We start from the raw sequence: 22,238 nt of genomic DNA, 5'->3' as shown, positions 1-22,238 counted from the left end.
GTAACCAGATGGCACTGAACTCTTTCAACAAGACAATGCATTATGCAGGAATGGTTTGAGGATGATGTCCAATCATCTTGTGTGTTGTCCTGGTCACCAAATTACCACAACATCAGTCCTATCGAATATTGTAGGATGCAGTGCTTTGCTCTGCTGCTGAACTCCAAGATGTCCTTCTGTCTGACTGGTCCAGGATACCCAAAGACACCTTATGTAGTCTCAAGGAGTTGATGCCACTCTGGGTGCAAGTGGTTATCACTCCCAAAAGGAAGTTCAACATGATATTAGGTAGGTAGTCATAATATTTTGGCTCATAAGCGTATATACATCATTTTTCTTATCTGCCTTTAATTTTAATTTGCCTGTATACTGACTAAATATTCCTTGTCTTCAGAAGTTTTCAGTCTCCTAGAGCCTCTTTCTCACTTCAGCAATAGTTTAGTCTTCATCTATACCAGGTGTGGCTGACCTTTTCCTGCAATATGCCATGTTATGTTGAAAATGCCTTTCATTCTACTTAGGGAAGGTCCAGAAGCTACTGCCAATCCCCCCCCCCCCCCAAATGATCTGCATTTGATGCTATAAGATGTTTTTGCTAACTATGTAAAGGAATTTTATGCTAATTTCTTGTAATTTAAAAAAATTTAACCAGTTTTACATTACAAAATAAATTTAATATCAATTTATGAATAAATGTCTGTCTCTCGCAGAATCAATGTTGTGAGAAGCTTTTTTTTTTATATTCTTCAAATAGACCTTAGTGGTTGGGAAAATAATCACTCATAGTAACTGTAATAAGTACACTAACCTAGCATTAGCATTAGTAGAGGCATTTGATGCAAGAAAGCAAGCTTATGCAGCATCAGCCAAAAAAAAAAAACCCACTTCCACTTCACCCCTCTGTTCGTTCAAAATACCTGTCCAGCTGAGCCTTAAACTTATTTAGGCTATCAACCTCCACCACAAGGGATGGAAGTCTGTTCCACCAACCTATATATATATATATATATATATATATATATATATATATATATATATAGTGTGTGAAATAAGTATAATAATGGGTTAAAAAGTAAAGTGGTAATGGAGAGATAAAGATATAACAAATGCACCCAAGTGCAAGGATACAAAAGTTTATATATGCAAGGTGGAATTAATACATCTGTTGAAACATGTGAAGATGGATGCGTAAATTACACAAAATGCCATAATTAATAGGAGAAGGATAAGTGTAAAGTGTATTGATGTCTAACAGCACCAGGGGTTCCCCCATCTCCGCGTTGCTTTCATTGTAGGTGTACCAGTTCACTGGGAAGGCCAGAGATTTAAGTATGTGGATTTTGTATATGTGTAGTGTTGTGTATCATTGTTCATCTGGCTGTTTAGCCACTGGACCCTTACTGAGGCCCAACATTGCCCACACTTGGCCTCGTGGAGGCAGACCAGGTACACAGAATGGAATTTTCTTCTGGCAGGCCCTGCCACCTAGTTTCCTGAGATTTCAGTCACTAGGGCCTAAAAAAAAATTAAAAAAACCCTCTGTAGGGGTGAGCAGTAGAATTATAAAAGCCAATGAGGTTTATGCAGTTTAATTTGGACGAAGTTAAGTTTTTGTGGGGTTATTAGGCAGAGTAGGGGGGAGACTGAAGACTGGGGGAAAAAGACAGAAGTATGGGGACGATAGAGAAGGCGACCCCAGGATTTTCAGTGAGGCATGCCCGTGCCCTACCAGAAGAAGAATAAGGGTTGGCAGGGGAAGAGAGGAAACAAGACTGTCTCCTCCCCACCAGGGGAAAGGGAGTAAAGGTACCACGCAAGGTAGCCTGGTACAGATCGCCATCAGACATTGACAGTTGAGAGCATGTGAGAGTCCAAGCGATCTGAACTGGATCTTCTTTGGTGATGTTTTTCAATGTAGGAGTCAAATGCCAGTCGCAAGGTCATACATGAGCAGTCTCGTCCTATGGTTGGTATAGGAGAAGGATAGTAGAAATAGGAGATATTGTAGGCATGAAAAAGAGAAAGAATGTGAATATCATATGTGTTATAATGAATTAAGCAAAATTATAGGCTGAATTGAAAAGCCAATTAGAGAGAAGGGAACTCTAAAGTAAAAAATGATTAAATTAATATAAGGCGTAATAGCCAGCATCAGATATAGGTGGGTAATTTTGGTTAATTCCAAAAAAGGGTTAGAGCAAATATAAAATTAAAATCTGATTTTAGCTAAAAGTAAATATCAATATGTGATCAGGTAGTAGTAGTAGTGGCATGTGATGCAAGAAAGCAAGTATGAGCTTATGCAGCATCAGCCAAAAAAAAAAAAAAAAAAAAATCACACCATTCCCTCCAAATGCCTGTCCAGTTCCTCCTTAAATTTATTTAACCTGTCAACTTCCACAACAACAGATAGAAGTTTGTTCCAGCAATTAACCACCTGCTGGCTAAAGGTAAATTTCCGCACATCTATTCTACATCTGTCTTTTCTTAATTTGAATTTGTGCCCCCTTAGGTACGTAATCTGAACAAGTGGAAGGATCCCATCAGAATTCAGCGTGCTCAACCCATTCAAGGCCTTATACACCTCAATCAGAGCACCACGCAGGTGTCTAGTCTCCAGCCACTGCAATTTGCAGAACTTAAGCCTCTCTTGGTAAGAGGATCCCTTCATTCCCCTCACCAATCTTGTTGCCCTTCTCTGTGCACGCTCAAGTAAATCTACATCCTTCCTAAAATGAGGCCTCCAGACCTGTACGCAGTACTCAAGGCATGGCTTGACAATTGCCTTATACAGAGGGACAATCACCTCCTTCTCCCTGCTAGCAAAATTCCTATATATCATTGACAAAACCCCATGACCTGCCCTGGCAGCCTGTCTGCATTGCTCAGAAAACTTCATATCTGACTGCACAATTACTCAGGCGCCTCCGTAGCCAGGTGGGAAGGAGCAGCAGTGCGTAGCACACGCTTCTTGATTAGACCGGGGTTCGAGCCCGTCACCACCAAATACGGAGGATGCGGAAAGGTCAAGGAATGACCACCGCATATCCCGGAGCAATATGGCCTTAGTTGCTAATGCTCCTAAAAACCAAATAACAAACAATAACAAACAAGCACAATTACTCCCAGGTCTTTTTCATTTTCTACCACCTTAAGTGTAGTACCACACAGTTGGTACGTTTCTCTGGGGTTACTTCTACCCATATGCAGTACTTTGCATTTGTCAAGGTTAAACTTCAGTTGCCACTTCTTAGCCCATCTGTCCAAATTATCTAGATCCTGTTGCAGTAACACACTGCCATTACTGTCATTAACAACCCTGACAACCTTTGTATCATCTGCAAACTTCGACATTAAGCCTGATATACCTTCATCACTATCATTGATAAATATACAAAACAACAGTGGACTTAACACCGAACCCTGTGGGACTCCACTAATAACATTTGTCCACGAAGAGCAGCACCCATTGATTACCACCCTCTGTCTTCTCCCACTTAACCATCCTTTTATCCATTGTAGCAACTTACCCTTAATACCATTCTGCTCCAATTTGTGCGCAACAGTGTCAAAAGCCTTCCTGAAATCCGAATATATGATATCAAAATTATTTTTTGCATCCAGTTCCTTTGTAATCACATCATAATATCCTATCAAATTTATCAGACAAGACTTTCCCTTAACAAACCCATGCTGTGTCTGAATTATTGCTGCAGTCTTGTCTAGATGAGCCTGCAATGCATCTTTAACCAGTGACTCCATTATTTTACCCGGAACAGAAGTTAAACTAACTGGTCTGTAATTACTCGTGTCACCCTTCGATCCCCCTTTGTGAATTGGGGATACATTTGCACATCTCCAGTCCGTGGGAACCTCCCCTGAGTCCAAGGATGCTCTCATAATTATGGCTAAGGGTTTGCTTAGTTGCTTTGCTGCCGCCTTTAATATAACTGGATAGATCCCATCCACCCCAGGTGCTTTTCTTATGTTTAACTTCAATTTCTCCTCCACTTTGCTTTCAGTTATTACAAAATCATTAAGTATCCTGCTACAATTTGATAACCTTCTGCCATTTCAAACCTTAATAATTCCTCATGTGTGAATGTAGATGCAAAATACTCAGGTGTATATATACCTGAGCCCATCTGCCAACTTTTCTAGATCCTGTTGTAATAGTATACTGTCATTACTGTTATTAACAACCCTGCCAACCTCTATGTTGTCTGCAAACTTTGACATTAAGCCTGATATACCTTCATCAATATCATTGCTAAATATACAAAACAGCAATGGGCCCAACACCAAACCCTGGGGAACTCCACTAATAACATTAGTCTACAAAGAGCGGTGTCCATTGATTATCACTGTCTTCTGCCACTCAACTGCTCTTTTATCCCTTGTAGCAACTTGCCTTTAATGCCATAATGCTCCAATTTGTACAGTAGTCTTCTATGTGCAACAATATCAAAAGCTTTCCTGAAATTCAAGTATGATATCAAAATTATTTTTTGCAGTTCTTTTGTGACCAGATCATAGTATCCAATCAAATTAGTCGGACAAGACTTCCTTTTAACAAACCCATGCTGTGTCTGAATTATTACTGCATCTTGTCTAAATGATCCTGCAATGTTTTCTTAACCAGTGACTCCATTATTTTTCCCAGAACAGAAGTTAATCTAACATGTCTCTAATTATTTGTGTCACCCTTTGATCCCCTTTATGAATCGTGGACACATTTGCACATCTCCAGTCCATGAGGATCTCCCGCAAGTCCAAGGATGCTCTCATAATTATGGCTAAGAGTTTGCTTACTTCCTTTTCTGCCTCCTTTAATATAAATGGATAGATTCCATCCACCCCAGGTGCCTTTCTTATGTGTAACTTCAACAATTTCTCCTCCATATTGCTCTGTTATTACAAAATCATTAAGCTCCCTGTTAGAGTTTAATAAGCTTCTGTCCTCCACTTCCCTACAGAATTCTTCATATGTGAATATATGTTGCCTCCGTAGCCAGGTGGGAAGGAGCAGCAGTGCGTAGCACACGCTTCTTGATTAGACCGGGGTTCGAGCCCGTCACCACCAAATACGGAGGATGTGGAAAGGTCAGGGAATGACCACCGCATATCCCGGAGCAATATGGCCTTAGTTGCTAATGCTCCTAAAAACCAAATAATAACATATGTGAATATAGATGTAAAATACTCGTTCAGTTTGTCAGCTATCTGAGCATGATCATCAAGAGTCGAACCATTAATATCAGGTGCGTTCAACCTGATTCATCCCCTTCCTTCTAGAGTTTATATAAATAAAGAAGTCTTCGTTGTTTTTCTTTGCATCTTTTGCCGAAAATTTCTTGAAAATGATGCAAGTTTCCTTGCATCATTTTCTTGTTAATGTAAACAGTGCAGCCAAGCTTAATACAGAAAGCAAAGAACTATGTGGAATGCCAATAGAAATATGCTTACAAAAAAAAAAAAAAAATTTTGAAAAATCTGTTTAAAAATTAGTTTTTAAAAAGGAAAAGTAAGATCTGAATTGTTAAATGCAGGTGAGATTGCACAATTTTCTAAATTCTTGCCTTATTCCTTGATCTTTGATTGTGGCTGGATCCAATAAGCAGAAATGTCTGTCAGGGATACTTTCAAACACAGGCTGATTTAGAATAATATTGTAAATTGTGTTGCCTTTATTGTGATAGATTTCTGCAAGAAAATCTGTTGTAATACTGGCATTTCTTTTGTTTCCATAATAATGTTGACATAATTGGCATAACACATCTTTTATCGTTATAATAAATATAGGATGGTGAGATTGGCAAAAGGGTGACTGTACGAGCAAAGACTTATGTGGGCCACAGAGCTTGGCAACCAAGCACCTGAGAGGAGACATGATTGAGCTTTATGAGGCTCTGAGAGGGTTAGTAAAATGAATGAAGGTTGCAATTTTTCCTGTTATAAAGAATTCCAGATCCAGGGTCCATAAATTCAAATTACAAGTTTTAGATTAGACGATAGGAAGTTTTTTTGTAACCAGCAAGTTGTTGATTACTGGAAAAAGTTGTCTTTGCAGGTAGCTGAGGCTGACAGTTCGAAAAAATTCAAAGGTATACTGGATCATCAAAAGCCTGTGGGTTCCTTGCGCTGTTTGACTGATATTAATGTGATAGCTCATTTACTGTACTCTTTCTCTTTTGTGTTATGTTGTATTTATCTTGATTAGTCATTGGTAGTGGCAGCACCATTGGTGCCACTTTTAATGATTTCATGCCATTAACTACATCTAACAAATGCATGGCCTGCATTCATTTCAAACTTTAGTGCCTAAAATTGGTTCACCATCTGGATATCTGAAAAATTTTGCAAATAAGTACATGTTGTAAAGTATTATTTTCAGTTGACCATCACTGAAAACTTTATCAGTCCTCCTATACTTAATTTTAGTGCTACCATCATAATGCCTTTCAGAACGTTGCAAATTGCAGTTCAGTAGCCAGATTGCTTAAGATAAGAACATGTATTAATATTTTATTATTTCATCTGTTCTTGAAGATTTATGTTATTACAGGTGGCTGTTCCATATTTTGCCTTCCCTAAAACTTTGAAAAGAGAAAAGAAGAGGTTAGAGCTGGAATTGAAAGAAGAGCAGGAGCATATGAAAAATAAAGGGAAAGGTTCACTTGAAGGTCCACCTATACAGGATACACATAAAGAATTCTTGCATGGTCAGATTACAGAGGATGACAGAAAGAGCAAATATGGCAAGAGCATTAAAGGTCGGTATATTATTAAAAAGTAGGTTTTTATTCATATTATTGCAGAACTGAGCTTCTGTCTGTTAAAATGATGTTTAATGCTTAGGTTCCTCTTTTTCTGGCCATTGTAGTTGATTAAGACAGTGGTCTCCAAAGTTGGGGGCACAAGATAATCCGCAATAAATCAGTATTTATTAATTATGAAAACTAAGTTTTTTGAAACTTAAATAAAAATTGTTTTTTTTTTAATACTTCAACATGCGGCTTTGTTTGATTGCGCGGCTTTGTTTGATTGTGCAGATTTATTTGATCATGCCATCTGTTTCACCCATGTCTGAAACGAAGGAGCTTCGGGCTTGGAGTATATCTTCCATCCTTGTTTAACTTGCTGAACAAATGTAGATCAATCAAACAAATGATTATTTTATAAATGTGATTTTAGATATGCCTTCCATGTAAATGATTTATACACTTAAAAAATATATTAAACTTGTATATTTAATTTTTTATTCTGGGGTGCGCACTAGTCCTTTTAAGTAAAATAAGGGTGCATGACCAAAAAAGTTTGGAGACCACTGGATTAAGACATACAAAAGGCTTTCAGTTTGAGTCTTGACATGGTTGTGGATGTATGTATACTTGTGGGTGCATGTATGCCAATGCTAGGAGTGCAGTTAATATATTTAAGGAATTTGAAGTTCTGATCAAGTCAACAAATCCAGACATGGTGTGATATCAAAAAATAGTGTCACTCAAATAAAAGGGATGCAGAATTTGAATATGGGGAGTGCAGTGTGCACAAAAAGGACAAAGTGTATAGTGTTGATTGTCAAGTGGCACCAGAGATCACTTGACAATCAACCCTCAACTCCAGAAGTGGGGGTGGGATATTCTCTTAGTTAAGAAGCACAAAATCTAAGGCAGTGCATCCAGTTGACATGGGTGGGCAGTGATCACAGTGTATTGATGTGGGATTTAGTTGATGATTTAACAATCATCAAAGGTAAAGGGAAGGCTTTTTGTAAAGGCAACTACAGTGGTCTCAGACAGCTTTTAATTCTATGCAGTGGGGCCAACTGATGATATTACCATCAGCAAATTCTAAATGGGAAGCATTCAAGGAAATAATCATAAAAGCTGCTAGGTTTTTTATACCAGCTAAGAAATACAATTCAAGGATTAGAGTTAAACCGATCAGATAATCTATTGAGACATGTGGCACAGAAAAATGCAAGCCTTAGTTAGATATCAACTAGTCTGCAATCAAATCACAAAGGATATTAGGCAAGCTATGACAGACTTTGAGAAATATTTGGCAACGGATGCAAAAAATAGTGGAGACCTCTTTTCTTATGTAAACACTAAAGGAAGGGGATAAATAACATAGGTCTGCTTGATATTGATGTTTCAACTGTTGATGATACTGCTCAGGTGGTTACTGACAAGCTGAATAAGTACTTTTTGTCCACATTCACACATGAGGAATTCTTTAAACGAGTGGATGCCAGAAGTTTATCAAAATCTACCAGCGAGCTAATGGATTTTGTAATAAATGAAAGAAAAGTGGAAGAGAAATTGCTGAAGTCAAATGTAAAGTAGGCATCTGAGGTGGATGGAATCTATACAATTATATTAAGGAAGACAGCAAATGAGGTAAGCAGACCCTTAGCCATAATTATGGTGTATCTTTGGATTTAGGGGAAGTCTCCTTAGAATGTATCCCCACTTCAAAAAGGGGTGATCAAAGAGTGAAGAGTAATTACAGACCTCTTAGCTTAACTTCTGTTTCAGAGAAAATAATGGAGTCACTGGTTAAAGAAGTAATGTAGGACTATCTAGTCAGGATTGCATTTATACTTCAGGCACAGCATGGGTTTGTCAACAAGTGATCATGTCTGACTAATTTGATTGTATACACTGAGTTGACAGAAATAATGGGATGCCTACCTAGTAATGGGTAGGCCCACCTTTCGCTCGGATAAGGGCAGTCACTCAGTGAGGCATCGAGTCCACTCTTCCATGAAAGCGTTCCACAGGTATTTCCATCCATGCTTGCTACACCTCAGTCCATTATTCCATTGCATTCCTGGGTGGAGGATCCAAGCTCGAATGGACCTTTCCACAGCATACCAAAGATGCTCCACATGGTTTGTCTCCGTTAACGGAGAGGCCATTCCATGGGAGTAAAATCTGCTTTGAACCATGTTCTAGTCACCACAGGTCTGTGGGGAGGCGTATTGTCCTACTGGAAGAGTCCATTACCCTGTGGGTGCAGGATGACAATGAAGGGATGCAGATGGCCTGCAAGGATGGACACGTAACCTGGACCATTCAGAGATGCGTCTAGATGTACCAGAGGTCCCAACATGTGAACACGCCCCAGATCATTACTGACCATCCACCTGCCTGAACAGTTCCTTGTTGAAATGACAAGTGCATAGCTTATGCGGTTTCCACCAGATACGCACTGCATCCTCCAACCTGCTCAAAATAACTGGAAATCGGACTTCTCAGACCACAGGACCTGTCTACAATCATCCAAGATCCAGTACCAATGTTCTCTTGCCCAGTTGAGATGTAGAGTCCTGTGTCATGGTGTTAGCAATGGGACTGGTGGATCGGTGGCTGCCATAACCTATTGTGGCTAATAATCACCTGAGGGTCTTGGTGGCAGCGTTTCTGGCACCTCCCTCATTGAAGTCGGCTGTGATTTGTGCCACTGTCGCTCTCCGGTTGGCTGAAACAATGAGAGACAGATGTCAACAGCCATGTTCGTCCACCACCTATCTTCCACAAGGAGATGTTATTCCAGAAATGGCATATTCCCGATACTCTTGATACTGTCAAATGGGGATAGTGCGAATTTGTGTAATACTTCCACAATAGTGACCCATGCATTGGGCACCCACTATCATCCCTCTTTCAAAGTCGGTTAACTCACGACATGAATGCAGTGATGTGGTGTACCTACATACCTACTCAACGGTGGGTCATCCACTAGTGAGAGGGCGCCTCCGTAGCCAGGTGGGAAGGAGCAGCAGTGCGCAGCACACGCTTCTTGATTAGACTGGGGTTCGAGCCCGTCACCACCAAATACGGAGGTTGCGGAAAGGTCAGGGAATGACCACCACATATTCCCAGAGCAATATGGCCTTAGTTGCTAATGCTCCAGCCAACCGGACTAGCCGGGTGGGTAAAGCGCCTGCCTGGCAACCCAAAGGTCGTGGGTTCGAATCCCGCCTCGGGCTTGGATCAAAGTACTGCAAAAAACCTTGGGAGGTGCATTATGGCCACGGAAGCCGATGCGCCAATAACTACCAAAGGAAAGGAAAGGCTAATGCTCCTAAAAACCAAATAACAACAACAACCACTAGTGAGACGGGTGATGACATTGCGTTGCCCAGGAACCAGGTATGCCATGAATTTTGTCCTTTCAGTGTACTATGATGCAGTAACAAAGAAACTTGATGTAAAAAATAATTTTGATATCATATACTTGGATTTCAGAAAAGCTTTTGATAATGTTGCACATAATGGACCGCTGTACAAATTGGAGTAGTTTTGCATTAAGGGAAAGTTGCTGCTATGGATAAAGGAATGGTTGTGTGGGAGAAGACAATTGTTATCAATGGACGGTGCTCATAATGGACTAATGTTATCAATGAAGTTCCCCAGGGTTCAGTGCTAGGTTTCTGTATTTGTTGATGAAAGTGACAAAAAATGGAGACTGCACCTAAAGAAAGACATCGATCTTCTTGAAAGGGCGCAAAGACGGGTAGCTCGCCTGGTGAGATCGGCAAAAGGGTGTCCTTATGAAGAAAGACTTTGAATATGTGGGTTGCAGAGTTTGGAAACTAGACACCTTAGAAGGAGATTTGATTGAGGTGTTTAAGGCTCTGGGAGACATCAGTAAAATGAATGAGGACGAAATTTTCAGGATTATAAATGATGCTAGAACTAGGGGACATAAATTCAAGTTACGGGGAGGAAATGATTAGATTGGACTGCAGGAAGTTTTATTTTAGCCAGTGAGTTATAAATTACTGGAATAAGTTGCCTACATGGGTGTTGGAGGCTGACAGTTTGGGGAAATTCAAAGGTCATTTGGATAGTACCTTTGGGTGAGGGAAGCGCATAGGATGAGAGGTTTAATTTCCTTTTCTTTTATTAATTATTATTATTTTATTTTTTTTTATCATTGTTTTATTCAGGTTTTTTTTTTTTTTTTTTTTTTTTTTTCGGCTGGTGCAGCATAAGCCATAGGCTTTCTTGCACCATGCGGCCATTACTAATACTAATATTTTCTCAATGTGAAAAATCGCAGTGATTTTTCTGAAATTTTTTTCGTATCTAAGTCGACATTAAATAGATAAGAAATATATTGAACAGTCTTCAATTGTTTAAAATCACCGAATCTGGTTTCAAAATCATCCACAACTTTCTCAATTTCAGAAACATATTTGGTCACTATTAAATTCAAAAACAGGATTTCATATCTGGTGAGTATGGGCTTGGCACACCCAGGGTCCTGAGCTGGATATCTTCATTCTTCTCTTTCTTGGTGAATTCCTTCTCACTCTCAGGGTAACTCAGAAAATTTTTTTGGCTTGTGCATCATAAGCCTCAGGCTTCCTTACGGCTAATAATGATAATAATAAAAAATATTTTTGCAGATGATCTTGCATATTTGCAAAATGAGAATATTTTTTTTTTTTTTTTTTTTCTTTGAGATCCTTAGCCATTGCCAAAAATTTATTTATATGCAGAAATACTACTAATCATGCCACCCACTTTATTTTTGCCTTGTAATTCCAAATTCAGATCACTTTAATTTACTGGTAAAATCTGACAAAAAAGCCAGATCACACAACCACTCTGTATCTTGTAGATACTGATAATCATCTTCCCTTTGATCAACAATTCAGCAAATTTTGAAATCTCTGTAGAAACTTACTCCGACTCAGCCACTTCACATCTGTGTGTAATATCAGATCTGGTTCATTTTCATCGAGTTGCATTTTGAAATGTCTCCTTTGAAGAAATTGTTCTCTGATGGAATTCACGATTTCGAAAGCTATGTCCATAATGCATTTAGTATTTAACCTTTTTTTTTTTTTTTTTTTTTTAATAAAAACCCCAAACACGAAAGGTATCAAAACCTATAGTACTTAGTACCATGCACGGGTTGAAGGAGAAGTATGGGGGCGGGAGGGTTGCCAGAAACTTGGCTCTAGAAACTAAACACTTCAGGTTTCATCACTTTAAGCCTCCAGTAAGCAAATTGCTTTTGCTGGCTAACTGCTTGTTGGTGGATGATAGTGGTAACTAAAAAAATCTGGGAATTCATCATCCTTTTGGCACAATGCGATGAATCCATTAAGATACCCCTCATTGCTTTAGCTCTATCTGTTGTTATTGATACAAGCTTAAATAGTGGTAATTTAATTTTTTTCAATAAAATTTTTGAATGCGTTAAATATATCAAGACCTCTAGTTCTTTATTTTAACGAAACCATACCCAGCAGTTCTTCTCTAGTGGCAGAATCATCAAAAACCATACGAATGAAAACGAGCAATTGAGCTGTAACACTGACGTCTGTAGATTCATCCAGTTGTAAAGAAAAGGACACACAATTAGTATATGAGCATACAGTTGTTCGCTCACATCACAATGTGTTGCATCACAATATTTTGAGATAATTGCAGATCTTGAAGAGCACTTTTAATTTTTGTTCTTAAAATTTTCAAAAAGAGAATCTATTATTAGTAACGAATGGGCCTGGAGTACTGGGGTCCATAGTTCAAATACAGATATATACAGTTATACCCAGTTATTTATTAACAAATAAAGTACAAATAAAATAAAAGTACAAAAACCAGTAGCTTTCGGAACGCGTGTCCCTTTATCAACTGATAAGTTAATATAAAATTTGAATACATTACAAGCAAATGTGGCACGTTAATCATGCGTCATTGTTGTAGCACGGACGTGTGCTGCTTTACGCCAGTGATCATCCATCAATAAAACGGTTGTTTCTAGGATGGGATGTAGACGCATGCCTTTCTGGCGATTTAATGCCTTAGGATTGTTTATTATGTTTAGTGACTCTAGCCATAGGCGGTGGCGAAAGTGTCGCGCGTGGTCCACTATCTCAAAGTCGCGCTTGGGGTCAAGAGCGTGGTTGGTAGCCCAGAAATGTTCTGCGACCGCGGACTGGTCAGTTTCGGCAAGCCGGATTGCTCTGTCGTGTTCCATGAGGCGATCCTGGAGATGTCTCGATGTCTCACCTACGTAGCAACTGTTACAGGCCCTACAGGTGATACGGTACACTACATTGCTGCGTAAGACAGGTGTGATAGGGGTCTTCACGCTGGAGACAAGTGAACGTAGGTTCCTACCGAGTAATTGCACACATTTGATGTTGTAACTTCTAAGGACCTTCGAGATACGTCCTGACACTCCTGGATAGTACGGAATGTAGGCGGACGATATGCCGACTTGCTTCGGATGTCTTGGGTTGGATGTAAGTTCTTCTGCCTGTAACAGGCATCTGTTTAGTACATGGGATGGATAACCGCATCTGGTTAGGTCCGCCTTAACACGGGAGATCTCGTTACGTCTAATTGTGTCGGTGCTGGAATGGCTCCAGGCCCTGGAGGTGAACGGTTCGCTCCCGTTTCTGGACGTGCTAGTGCATCGCGTAGGCCCACGTCTAGAGACCTCAGTATACCGCAAACCCATGTAGTGCGGTCAATTCACCAACTACAGGTCCGGCCACGCTCCAAGCCATCTCAATAGCACTGCCCGCACCCTATTCTCCAGGGCCTGGAGCCATTCCAGCACCGACATAATTAGACGTAACGAGATCTCCCGTGTGAAGGCGGACCTAACCAGATGCGGTTATCCATCCCCATGTACTAAACAGATGCCTGTTACAGGCAGAAGAACTTGCATCCAACCCAAGACCTCCGAAGCAAGTCGGCATATCGTCCGCCTACATTCCGTACTATCCAGGAGTGTCAGGACATATCTCGAAGGTCCTTAGAAGTTACAACATCAAATGTGTGCAATTACCCGGTAGGAACCTACGTTCACTTGTCTCCAGCGTGAAGACCCCTATCACACCTGTCTTACGCAGCAATGTAGTGTACCGTATCACCTGTAGGGCCTGTAACAGTTGCTACGTAGGTGAGACATCGAGACGTCTCCAAGATCGCCTCACGGAACACGACAGAGCAATCCGGCTTGCCGAAACTGACCAGTCCGCGGTCGCAGAACATTTTTGGGCTACCAACCACGCTCTTGACCCCAAGCGCGACTTTGAGATAGTGGACCACGCGCGACACTTTCGCCACCGCCTATGGCTAGAGTCACTAAACATAATAAACAATCCTAAGGCATTAAATCGCCAGAAAGGCATGCGTCTACATCCCATCCTAGAAACAACTGTTTTATTGATGGATGATCACTGGCGTAAAGCAGCACACGTCCGTGCTACAACAATGACGCATGATTAACATGCCACATTTGCTTGTACTGTATTCAAATTTTATATTAACTTATCAGTTAATAAAGGGACACGCGTTCCGAAAGCTACTGGTTTTTGTACTTTTATTTTATTTGTACTTTATTTGTTAATAAATAACTGGGTATAACTGTATATATCTGTATTAGAATCTATTATTTCTAAAAATGAGTCTTTGATGAATTGACCATCATAAAATGGTTTGCTTTTTTTTTTTTTTTTTCAAGATGACTCACTTTAAATGATGCTGCAATTACTGCTTTAGATTGTAAATTAGGTGTCATGAAGAAATTTTGTTGTGTGAATAATCTGATTTTAAGTTCTTTTAATTTATTTTTTCTAAGGTCAGTATTAGGTGGAAAATCGATTGGTATTTACCATGGAGTGTGTTGAAGTGCCTTTCTAAATTTCCTTTTTTGGGTATAGCCACGGAAACATTGCAAATCAAACAACAACAACATTTTTTCTTTTATCATTACAAAAAAGTATTCTAGTTCCCACCCTTGAAGAAATGATATGTTTTACTTTTTTTTTTTTTTTGCAGTATTCATTTTAAATCAAAGGATATTAAAATAAGGGTATTAGTAAGCTAAATAAGAATTCGACACATACACTATGCTCTCCGCAACGTAACTGCGTGGATTTTCACTAGACAAACATAGTGGATGCATGATTACAAGAGTAGTCACATAGTTCAACGGGATTTGTAATAAGCGTATGCAGTTGGGCGCATAATAATAACAATAACATTTAGATTTTGACTAATCTATTTTTTATATATATTTAAAATTCGTCATGAGGTGATCGACCGAAATTAAAGCTGCAATTGACTGGTAGATGGCGATCAACTTGTTGGCCACCCCTGGTATATTGTAATTGGGCTAGTAGACTCAGTTTTGGAATACTTTTCTTTGCTAACTACAGTCAAAACTGATAAAAAGAAACCCTACTAACAAGAACCCACAATGCAAGTTGACAGATTAGCAACTGAGATAAAGCAGTGGGGTAGTGGACTAGAAGTTCAGATTCATTTATTTTATTGATAGTACTTTTAATATTACTGTAGAACACTGTATAATGAATACATGATTGATATTCTCTATGCTAAACATGAGCAGAGCTGCTTAACAGCAGTTTTGATATTATATTGATAAATTAAACAGTACATGTATATTTTAATGTTTGAAAAATATCTAAAAAAAAAGTAATGAACACACACACACACAGGGCATTCCAAAATCATATAGAACAAATGTAGAAGCATATTTCACAGCTAAAATTAAGGAAAAAAGCTCCAGTGAACATGTCCCAATATTCCTTATTTCCAAGATATTAATTTTTAACATTAATCATAAATTGCAAATAAATAAATTGGACTTTTAGTATTAAACATACCCATGGCCAACATTAATAGTGTTGTTCAACTGCATGAGTCATAACAGTCACTTACTTGCAAGGAACCAATGCACCAGAATACACTTGAGCAGTGTCAATATGTCTATTACTCAAGCTTCGGTTTCTGCAATGCTTGTCTCATTGTTTACAGAATAGCATTTGCTAAGTTGATATTATGGGAGACTAAATATCTATTTACTTTTGCTGAGTTAACTGATGATGGGATTTTAATTTATGGTAAGGTTTATAAGAATTTTGTAGCTGCGGTTTGCAGATATGAGTCATAACATGGAAATTTTATGCTGAAAAATTTTTGACTCTGAGTACAAAATCATAAAACATTTGCTGCTGTGTAGAAATGAAAAAAAAAAAAAAATAGGTGTGCTGCGAAACCACTATGAGTAAATGCTGCTAGAGGGAGATTTTGAAGAATTTCAAACTGTGAAAAGCAAATATTTTATCCTGTTGATGTATCTCTAACCACAAGTACCAGATGGCTGTCAAATAATAAAAGTTTTATATATAAGCATATGGATGTCGTTACATGAACATACAGTTGTATTAATTTTGCATTACATCTGTACAAGAATTGTTGCTGCAAGATGTGAATAAATGCAGAAACTTTTGTTAGTAGCTCATTTTGCAACATGTGTATTATCCTCAATTTCTTAGCTGTGTTGTGGTTACAGATGAATCATGTTTTTACAAGAAATGGAATTCACAATTCTTGAAACATCATACTTCGATTGAAGAAAATCCCCGTACAATTGTCAGTACTCATTAACAATGTAGCTTTTCCTTTAATATTTGGTATTGGTGCTTGGGATCAATGTTATGGCTCCTATTTCTTTTACCCACAATGCTTTCAGGAATGGCTAACTTTTTCTGCAGAACACTTTGTGGGAACTATTGGAAGACGTATCCCTTAAATTGGCACAGGTTATGATTAATGTTTGATATCCCAGAAATAGATTTTTGAGAAATGTTTATAGATGTTTATATTAATTTTAAACATCCTGTATACCTACAAACTTCTAGCAGAAAAGTAAATTTTTCAGAACATCATAAAGAATGCAATACACACAACCTGTAAAAAATTTTGAGAAGTTGACAGATGTGGTAATATTAACAGTTTCTTTAACTAAGTTAATATCTGTTTAAATGGATACACATATGCATGTTTTGTTTTATTATTGTGCATGTACGTATTATTTATACTGGGGAAACTGTTTGAAACTTCTTTTCATTTATTTTTTTATTATTATTTTTTTTTTATTTAGATATTCCATCTTCCATGTGGAGGCTGGTGACCAATCCAATATATATAGTAACCTGCCTTGGTTCTTGTATGGAATTGACAATTGTCAGTGGTTTTGTTGTTTTTCTGCCTAAATATTTGGAAACACAATTCACCATTGGCAAATCTCAAGCAAATATTTTCACAGGTGAGAGGTACTATATAATTTACTCTTAGCATGTGATAAGCTATCATAAAATCTTTGAGCCTCTAACTTCATTTTATAAGATAAAATGGCCATCTTTTACAGTAAACAATGACCTCAATGATACAGAAAACAGTGATCTCATTGATCGGTATTTAAATTTGAATCAGGTATGTTTTTTTTACCATGCTCTAAGCCAGAAATCCCTATGCACACATACCTTATTTGGAAGTTCAGCTGAAGGAATGTTTCTGAAGAAATTTGTTTGGTAGCCATAAGTTGAAAGAGAGAGACTGTGAGCATTCTTTTTATATTTCTCTCATTGTTCCCACCAATTAAAAAAAAAATTTTAAAAAGACAAGGCGACTACAGTAACAAATTATTTTTTGAAATTATTCTGTTACAGAACACATACTGCTATGTCACATGAAAATGAACTTGTTGAAAGGATAGGTAATCGGTTCAAAATTGTTCTGTGTTGACATTGTCCTTGAAAAATATGAGGCGTTCTATCCAATTTCATGATGTGGCATGCTATACTGCTGATCATATAGTGGTGTATCACTAAGTGTAGTTGCTATGGCTGCTGATATGACCAGACAAATGAAACCATGCCATATTGGTAAAAAATGTACTGATCTGAATATCTTCTCCATTGGTGGCGATGAAGCCCCTAAACTATCAGCAATTTTGCACATTTGAAATAACACAAAAATATGGGAAGATTTAAAGAATGGTTTTGCAGACAAACTGATAGTTATAACTATTGATAAAAATTACTTCTAAACTATATTTTTTGAAAAGGAATTTTTAAAAATATGTGATTTAAGAGTAATTTTCAAATCTATAAATAAGATGCAAAATCAGTTAAAAGATCAGACACCTTTAGTAAAAAGAGGACACAGTTTGCCAGAATACTTGTGAATGCAGAATGATATACTTTGACGAGATGGAGCACAGATGGGAAACTCTCATAAGCAAACATACAAAGCATGTTTCAAAAGAAAACATGCAAATGAGTACATATTCACTTATATTGAAAGTAACTTTAAAATATTATTGGTGGGAGAGAGAGAGAGAGAGAGAAATTTTATTAAAAGAAAAATTTTAAAAAGCATTTTTATAAGAAAATTTAACAAATCACTTTCAACAGAAACAATAGTAGACATTATATCTGACCTTTAGAATGGATTACTCAATGACATAGTTAATTGAAGTTTGGGTAATTTTAACTGGTTAAAAAGCAGTTGGAAAATTGGTTACTTATTTTGAGACTATTCTTACACATCATTGGTCTCTTGGAGAATTTGTATTTGTGTTTACCTGGCTTTAATCCATCTGCAAGTGATTGAGGCTTCAGTGAAAGTGCTTTAACATATTGCTGAACAATAAATGATTTCATTATGGTGCATAAAGTGATAATAATTATTTATAATCTTTATGTATAACACCCATATAGAAATTTACTCATTCAAAGTGTTAATTGAAGTGAATATTGTAGATGTTTAGCATTTCTATTATTAATTTCTATTATATAATGGCATTTCTGTTATATTATTCTATTTGATTGATTGGTAACTACAATGTGATCACATTGGAACTAGATGCAAAAAATAATTTTGATGTATAATATTTGGATTTCAGGACAACTTTTTATACTGTTACACATAAAAGACTGTTGTACAAATTGGAACAGTGTAGCATTAATGGGCAAGTTGCTGCTATGGATAAAGGGATGGTTGAGTGGGAGAAGACAAAGTGATGATCAGTGGACACTGCTCTTTGTAGACTAATGTTATTAGTGAGTCCTCCAGGGTTTGGAGTTGGGCCATTGTTGTTTTCTATATTTATCAGTGATATTGATGAAGGCATATGAGGCTTGATATTCAAGTTTTCAGATGATACAAAGGTTGTCAGGATGGTTAATCAGAGGAATGATAATGGTACTGCAACAGGATCTAGAAAAGTTAGGCAGATATGCTGAGAAAGACAAACGAAGGTTAACATTGACAAATGCAAAGTACGGGTAACCCTCTTATAACACGGTAGTTAGGTTCCTGTAAAATCTCGTGTAGTGCGAAACCGTGTTATATGGGACTAAGAACCAGTACAAATAGAGGGGTTACGGTCCAAGAGCTAACAAAAATACACTATTTCATTAACAAAATGGTAACAAATCTGACAAAAATACACCATTCTAGATTTCGTGTATCTTCTGCTCTCTTTAAAAAATCATTAATCTGGGTTTGTTTGCTTTGCTTGATAGATCTTTGTAATTTCATTGTATGGAATTAAGCATTTTTGAAGCTCCCTTTTGAACTTTGGGCTCCTTTCAGTCAAAGAATCTGAATTCAAAAACTAAGATTCTAATTGTTCGGCTAACTTTGTCTTTCTATATACTTTATAGGGTAAAATTTGGGAGTTCAGAATTTATCTGCGCTATCATCCTCTGAATTGATTTGATTTTCCTCCAATGCCATTTCCACCAAATCTGCTTTACCAGCCTCTTTTCTACCATAATTTTTTGAATGTCTTCATTAATCTTTTTTTTTTTCCCTTTTAGGAGCATCGGCGACTAAAGCTATGTTGCTCTGTGTTTTGAGGTCAATTTTCTATTTTTCTGGGCGAAAAACCTGAGTTTCTGGGAGAAAAAAAAACCACGATACCCTCGCCTGAGAGGTGACTAACTCAGCCATATTGTGAAAAAGACCCATAAAAATTCCTCCTGCCATTGACAGGATTCGAACCTGGGTCTTTTCCACTCGTTGTGGGGATGACAGCAATTCTACCAACTGTGCTACCCATGAGGGCTCCAGTAGTTGTCATCAAAACCTCCCCACCGACTTAGCAAGTTCTACTTCTGCATGGATTCCATTTTCTGTGGGTTCGACTATATTTCCTGACTGAACTGACCTGGCCATACATTTTTCGAACATGCATTTAATGTTGACAGTTTTACTTCTTTGAGTGATAAAGCTATGATTCCGATACAGTCCACAATTGAAAAATGTTTCAATGCCTCCATCACTTCAATTTTCCATCAATTCAATTTGGAATCAATTTTTTCCAAAATCCATTGTAATGATTTTCTGATATAATGAGTTTCAAAGGTAGATGTAATGCCTTGATCTAATTAAAGAAGTTGTGGTAGGAACGTTACTTCAACTTTTGGATGGCCTGGCATGTTATGCAATAGTAATAAAACTTCAAAATCTAGACTTTTCCACAAGTCCAATAGCACAGAACCTAGCACGGGGATTTCCCAACTTTTTTTTTTTTTTTTGGCATAATGATTAGTGAGCCAAAAGCGAGGATTCACAAAAAAGAATGGAAATGTTGAAAAATTACATCCAACGTAATAGCAGAGTTTCCCATACACTGAAGCTAAAAAATACTGTGTTATACAAGGTTTGCCACAATTCTATAACTGTGTTAGAGTGAAACCGTGTTATATAAGTACAGTGTTGTGTAAGGATTGCCGCACTTTATCAATCCTGTTAGAGCAAAACCGTGTTGTAGAAGTACCATGTTATATGGGGGGTTGCCTGTACTGCATAAGGGTAGCACAATTACCTACAGGTCTTTTTCATATTCCACTTCAGGGAAGTGGAATATGAAAAAGACCTGTAGGTAATTGTGGTGCAGTGAGAGATGTAAGTTTTCTGAGCAGTGCAGACAGGCTGCCTGGACAGCTCATGTGGTTTGGTTGATGTATACAAAAATTTTTTTTAGCCGGGATAAGGAGGTAATTATCTCGTTATATAAGGCAATGGTCAGGCCACATCTTGAGTACTGCATACAGATCTGGAGGCTTCATTTTAGTAGGGATGTAGAACTTCTGGAATGAGTACACTGAAGGGCAGTGAGATTCGTGAGTGGAACAAGGGGATGTTCTTACCAAGAATGGCTTCAGTTCTGCAAATTGCAGTGTCTGGTGACTAAGCACCTGTGAGGTGATCTGATTGAGATGTTTAAAGCTTTGAATGGATTGAGCAAGCTCAGTGCTGATGGGATTGTTCGCCTTGCTCAGATTATGCACACGAGGGGATACAAATTCAAGTTGAGGAAGGACAGTGATAGAATAGCTGTACAGAAGGTTGTCTTTAGCCAGTGGGTGGTTGATTGCTGGAACAAACTTCTGTCTGTTGTTGTGGAAATTGATAACTTAAATAAATTAAACTCTATTGGAAGGAATAGACTTCCTTCCAATAGAAGGTGAAATAGGAAGCTTTTTTTTTTTTTTTTTTTTTTTTGCGATGCCAAAATCTTGCTTTCTTGCATCATTTGCCACTGTTAATACTCTCTCTGAATTCATGTACAGCCACTCCCCAATTAACGTAAGTGTTGTGTTCTGTGGAATTCTACATAAGTCGTAATTTCCCCTGTGCTTGTGCTTGCTGAATTGATTGAGTCAAAAAAGAAACGTTCGAACATGTGAATAGAATTTTTATTTTTTCAATTTTTTTATCTTATACGCAGATAAAATTACAAAAGTGTGCAATTTAAAAAATTTCAAAATTATAAAATTACAAAAAAAGAGAGGAGACAGGCATAATTGTCAGTAAGTTTTACCTCTGGAGCATCTTTGCCAGAATCAACGTCTTCAGCTGCTAAGTATGCCGCTGCAGAGGTTGAGAGCTGTGGAGATTTAGAAGGGGTTGGCCGCTCAACCTTACAAAAGAACATATTAATGAATGACTGAATAATGACTTTTTTCTTTTCATCGTAGATTTCTTTGTAGCAAGCAAGTATATCATTCACCCATCTGTTAACTTTCAAGAACCATTCGCTGTCAGGATCCATCTTCTCAAACCTTGCCATTGCCGATGCAATTTCACAAAATGCCGTTGCCATCTCTCTGGTGATGAAGCATCTCGGCTCTTCATTTGGTTCACCTTGAGCTTCATCAGCATTTTCTTCTTTCACTATTGCTGCCTGCAAGTAAATAAGTTCTTCGTTAGATAATTCCTTCTCTTCTTCCTCTATTAACTCCTCTACATCTTTGGCAACAACCTCCAACTGAAGTAGCTCTGCAATCTTTACAATCTTATCTGTAACCTCTTCGTATGATTCATCTTTTTCGAACCCTTTTATGTGCTGTGGGCATATTTTCTTCCATACGC

General features: G+C 37.9%; 1 protein-coding gene across 3 annotated transcripts in view; it reads left to right on the top strand.

Moving 5' to 3' along the window:
• Oatp30B (Organic anion transporting polypeptide 30B) overlaps positions 1-22,238 on the top strand; it is a 157,989-nt gene that overhangs the window by 74,516 nt on the left and 61,235 nt on the right. For all 3 annotated transcript variants that reach the window (XM_090385245.1, XM_090385246.1, XM_090385244.1), the window contains 2 exons: positions 6,566-6,773; positions 16,954-17,118. In XM_090385245.1, coding sequence (XP_090241371.1) covers positions 6,566-6,773; positions 16,954-17,118 — 373 coding nt within the window. The remainder of the gene's footprint in view (positions 1-6,565; positions 6,774-16,953; positions 17,119-22,238) is intronic.

Source organism: Mastigoproctus giganteus, chromosome 11, assembly GCF_048544385.1.
Source record: "Mastigoproctus giganteus isolate SK-2022 chromosome 11, ASM4854438v1, whole genome shotgun sequence".
Classification (NCBI taxonomy): Eukaryota; Metazoa; Arthropoda; class Arachnida; order Uropygi; family Thelyphonidae; genus Mastigoproctus; species Mastigoproctus giganteus.
The sequence above is the reverse complement of the archived record's forward strand: the minus strand, read 5'-3'. Positions and strand labels throughout refer to the sequence as shown.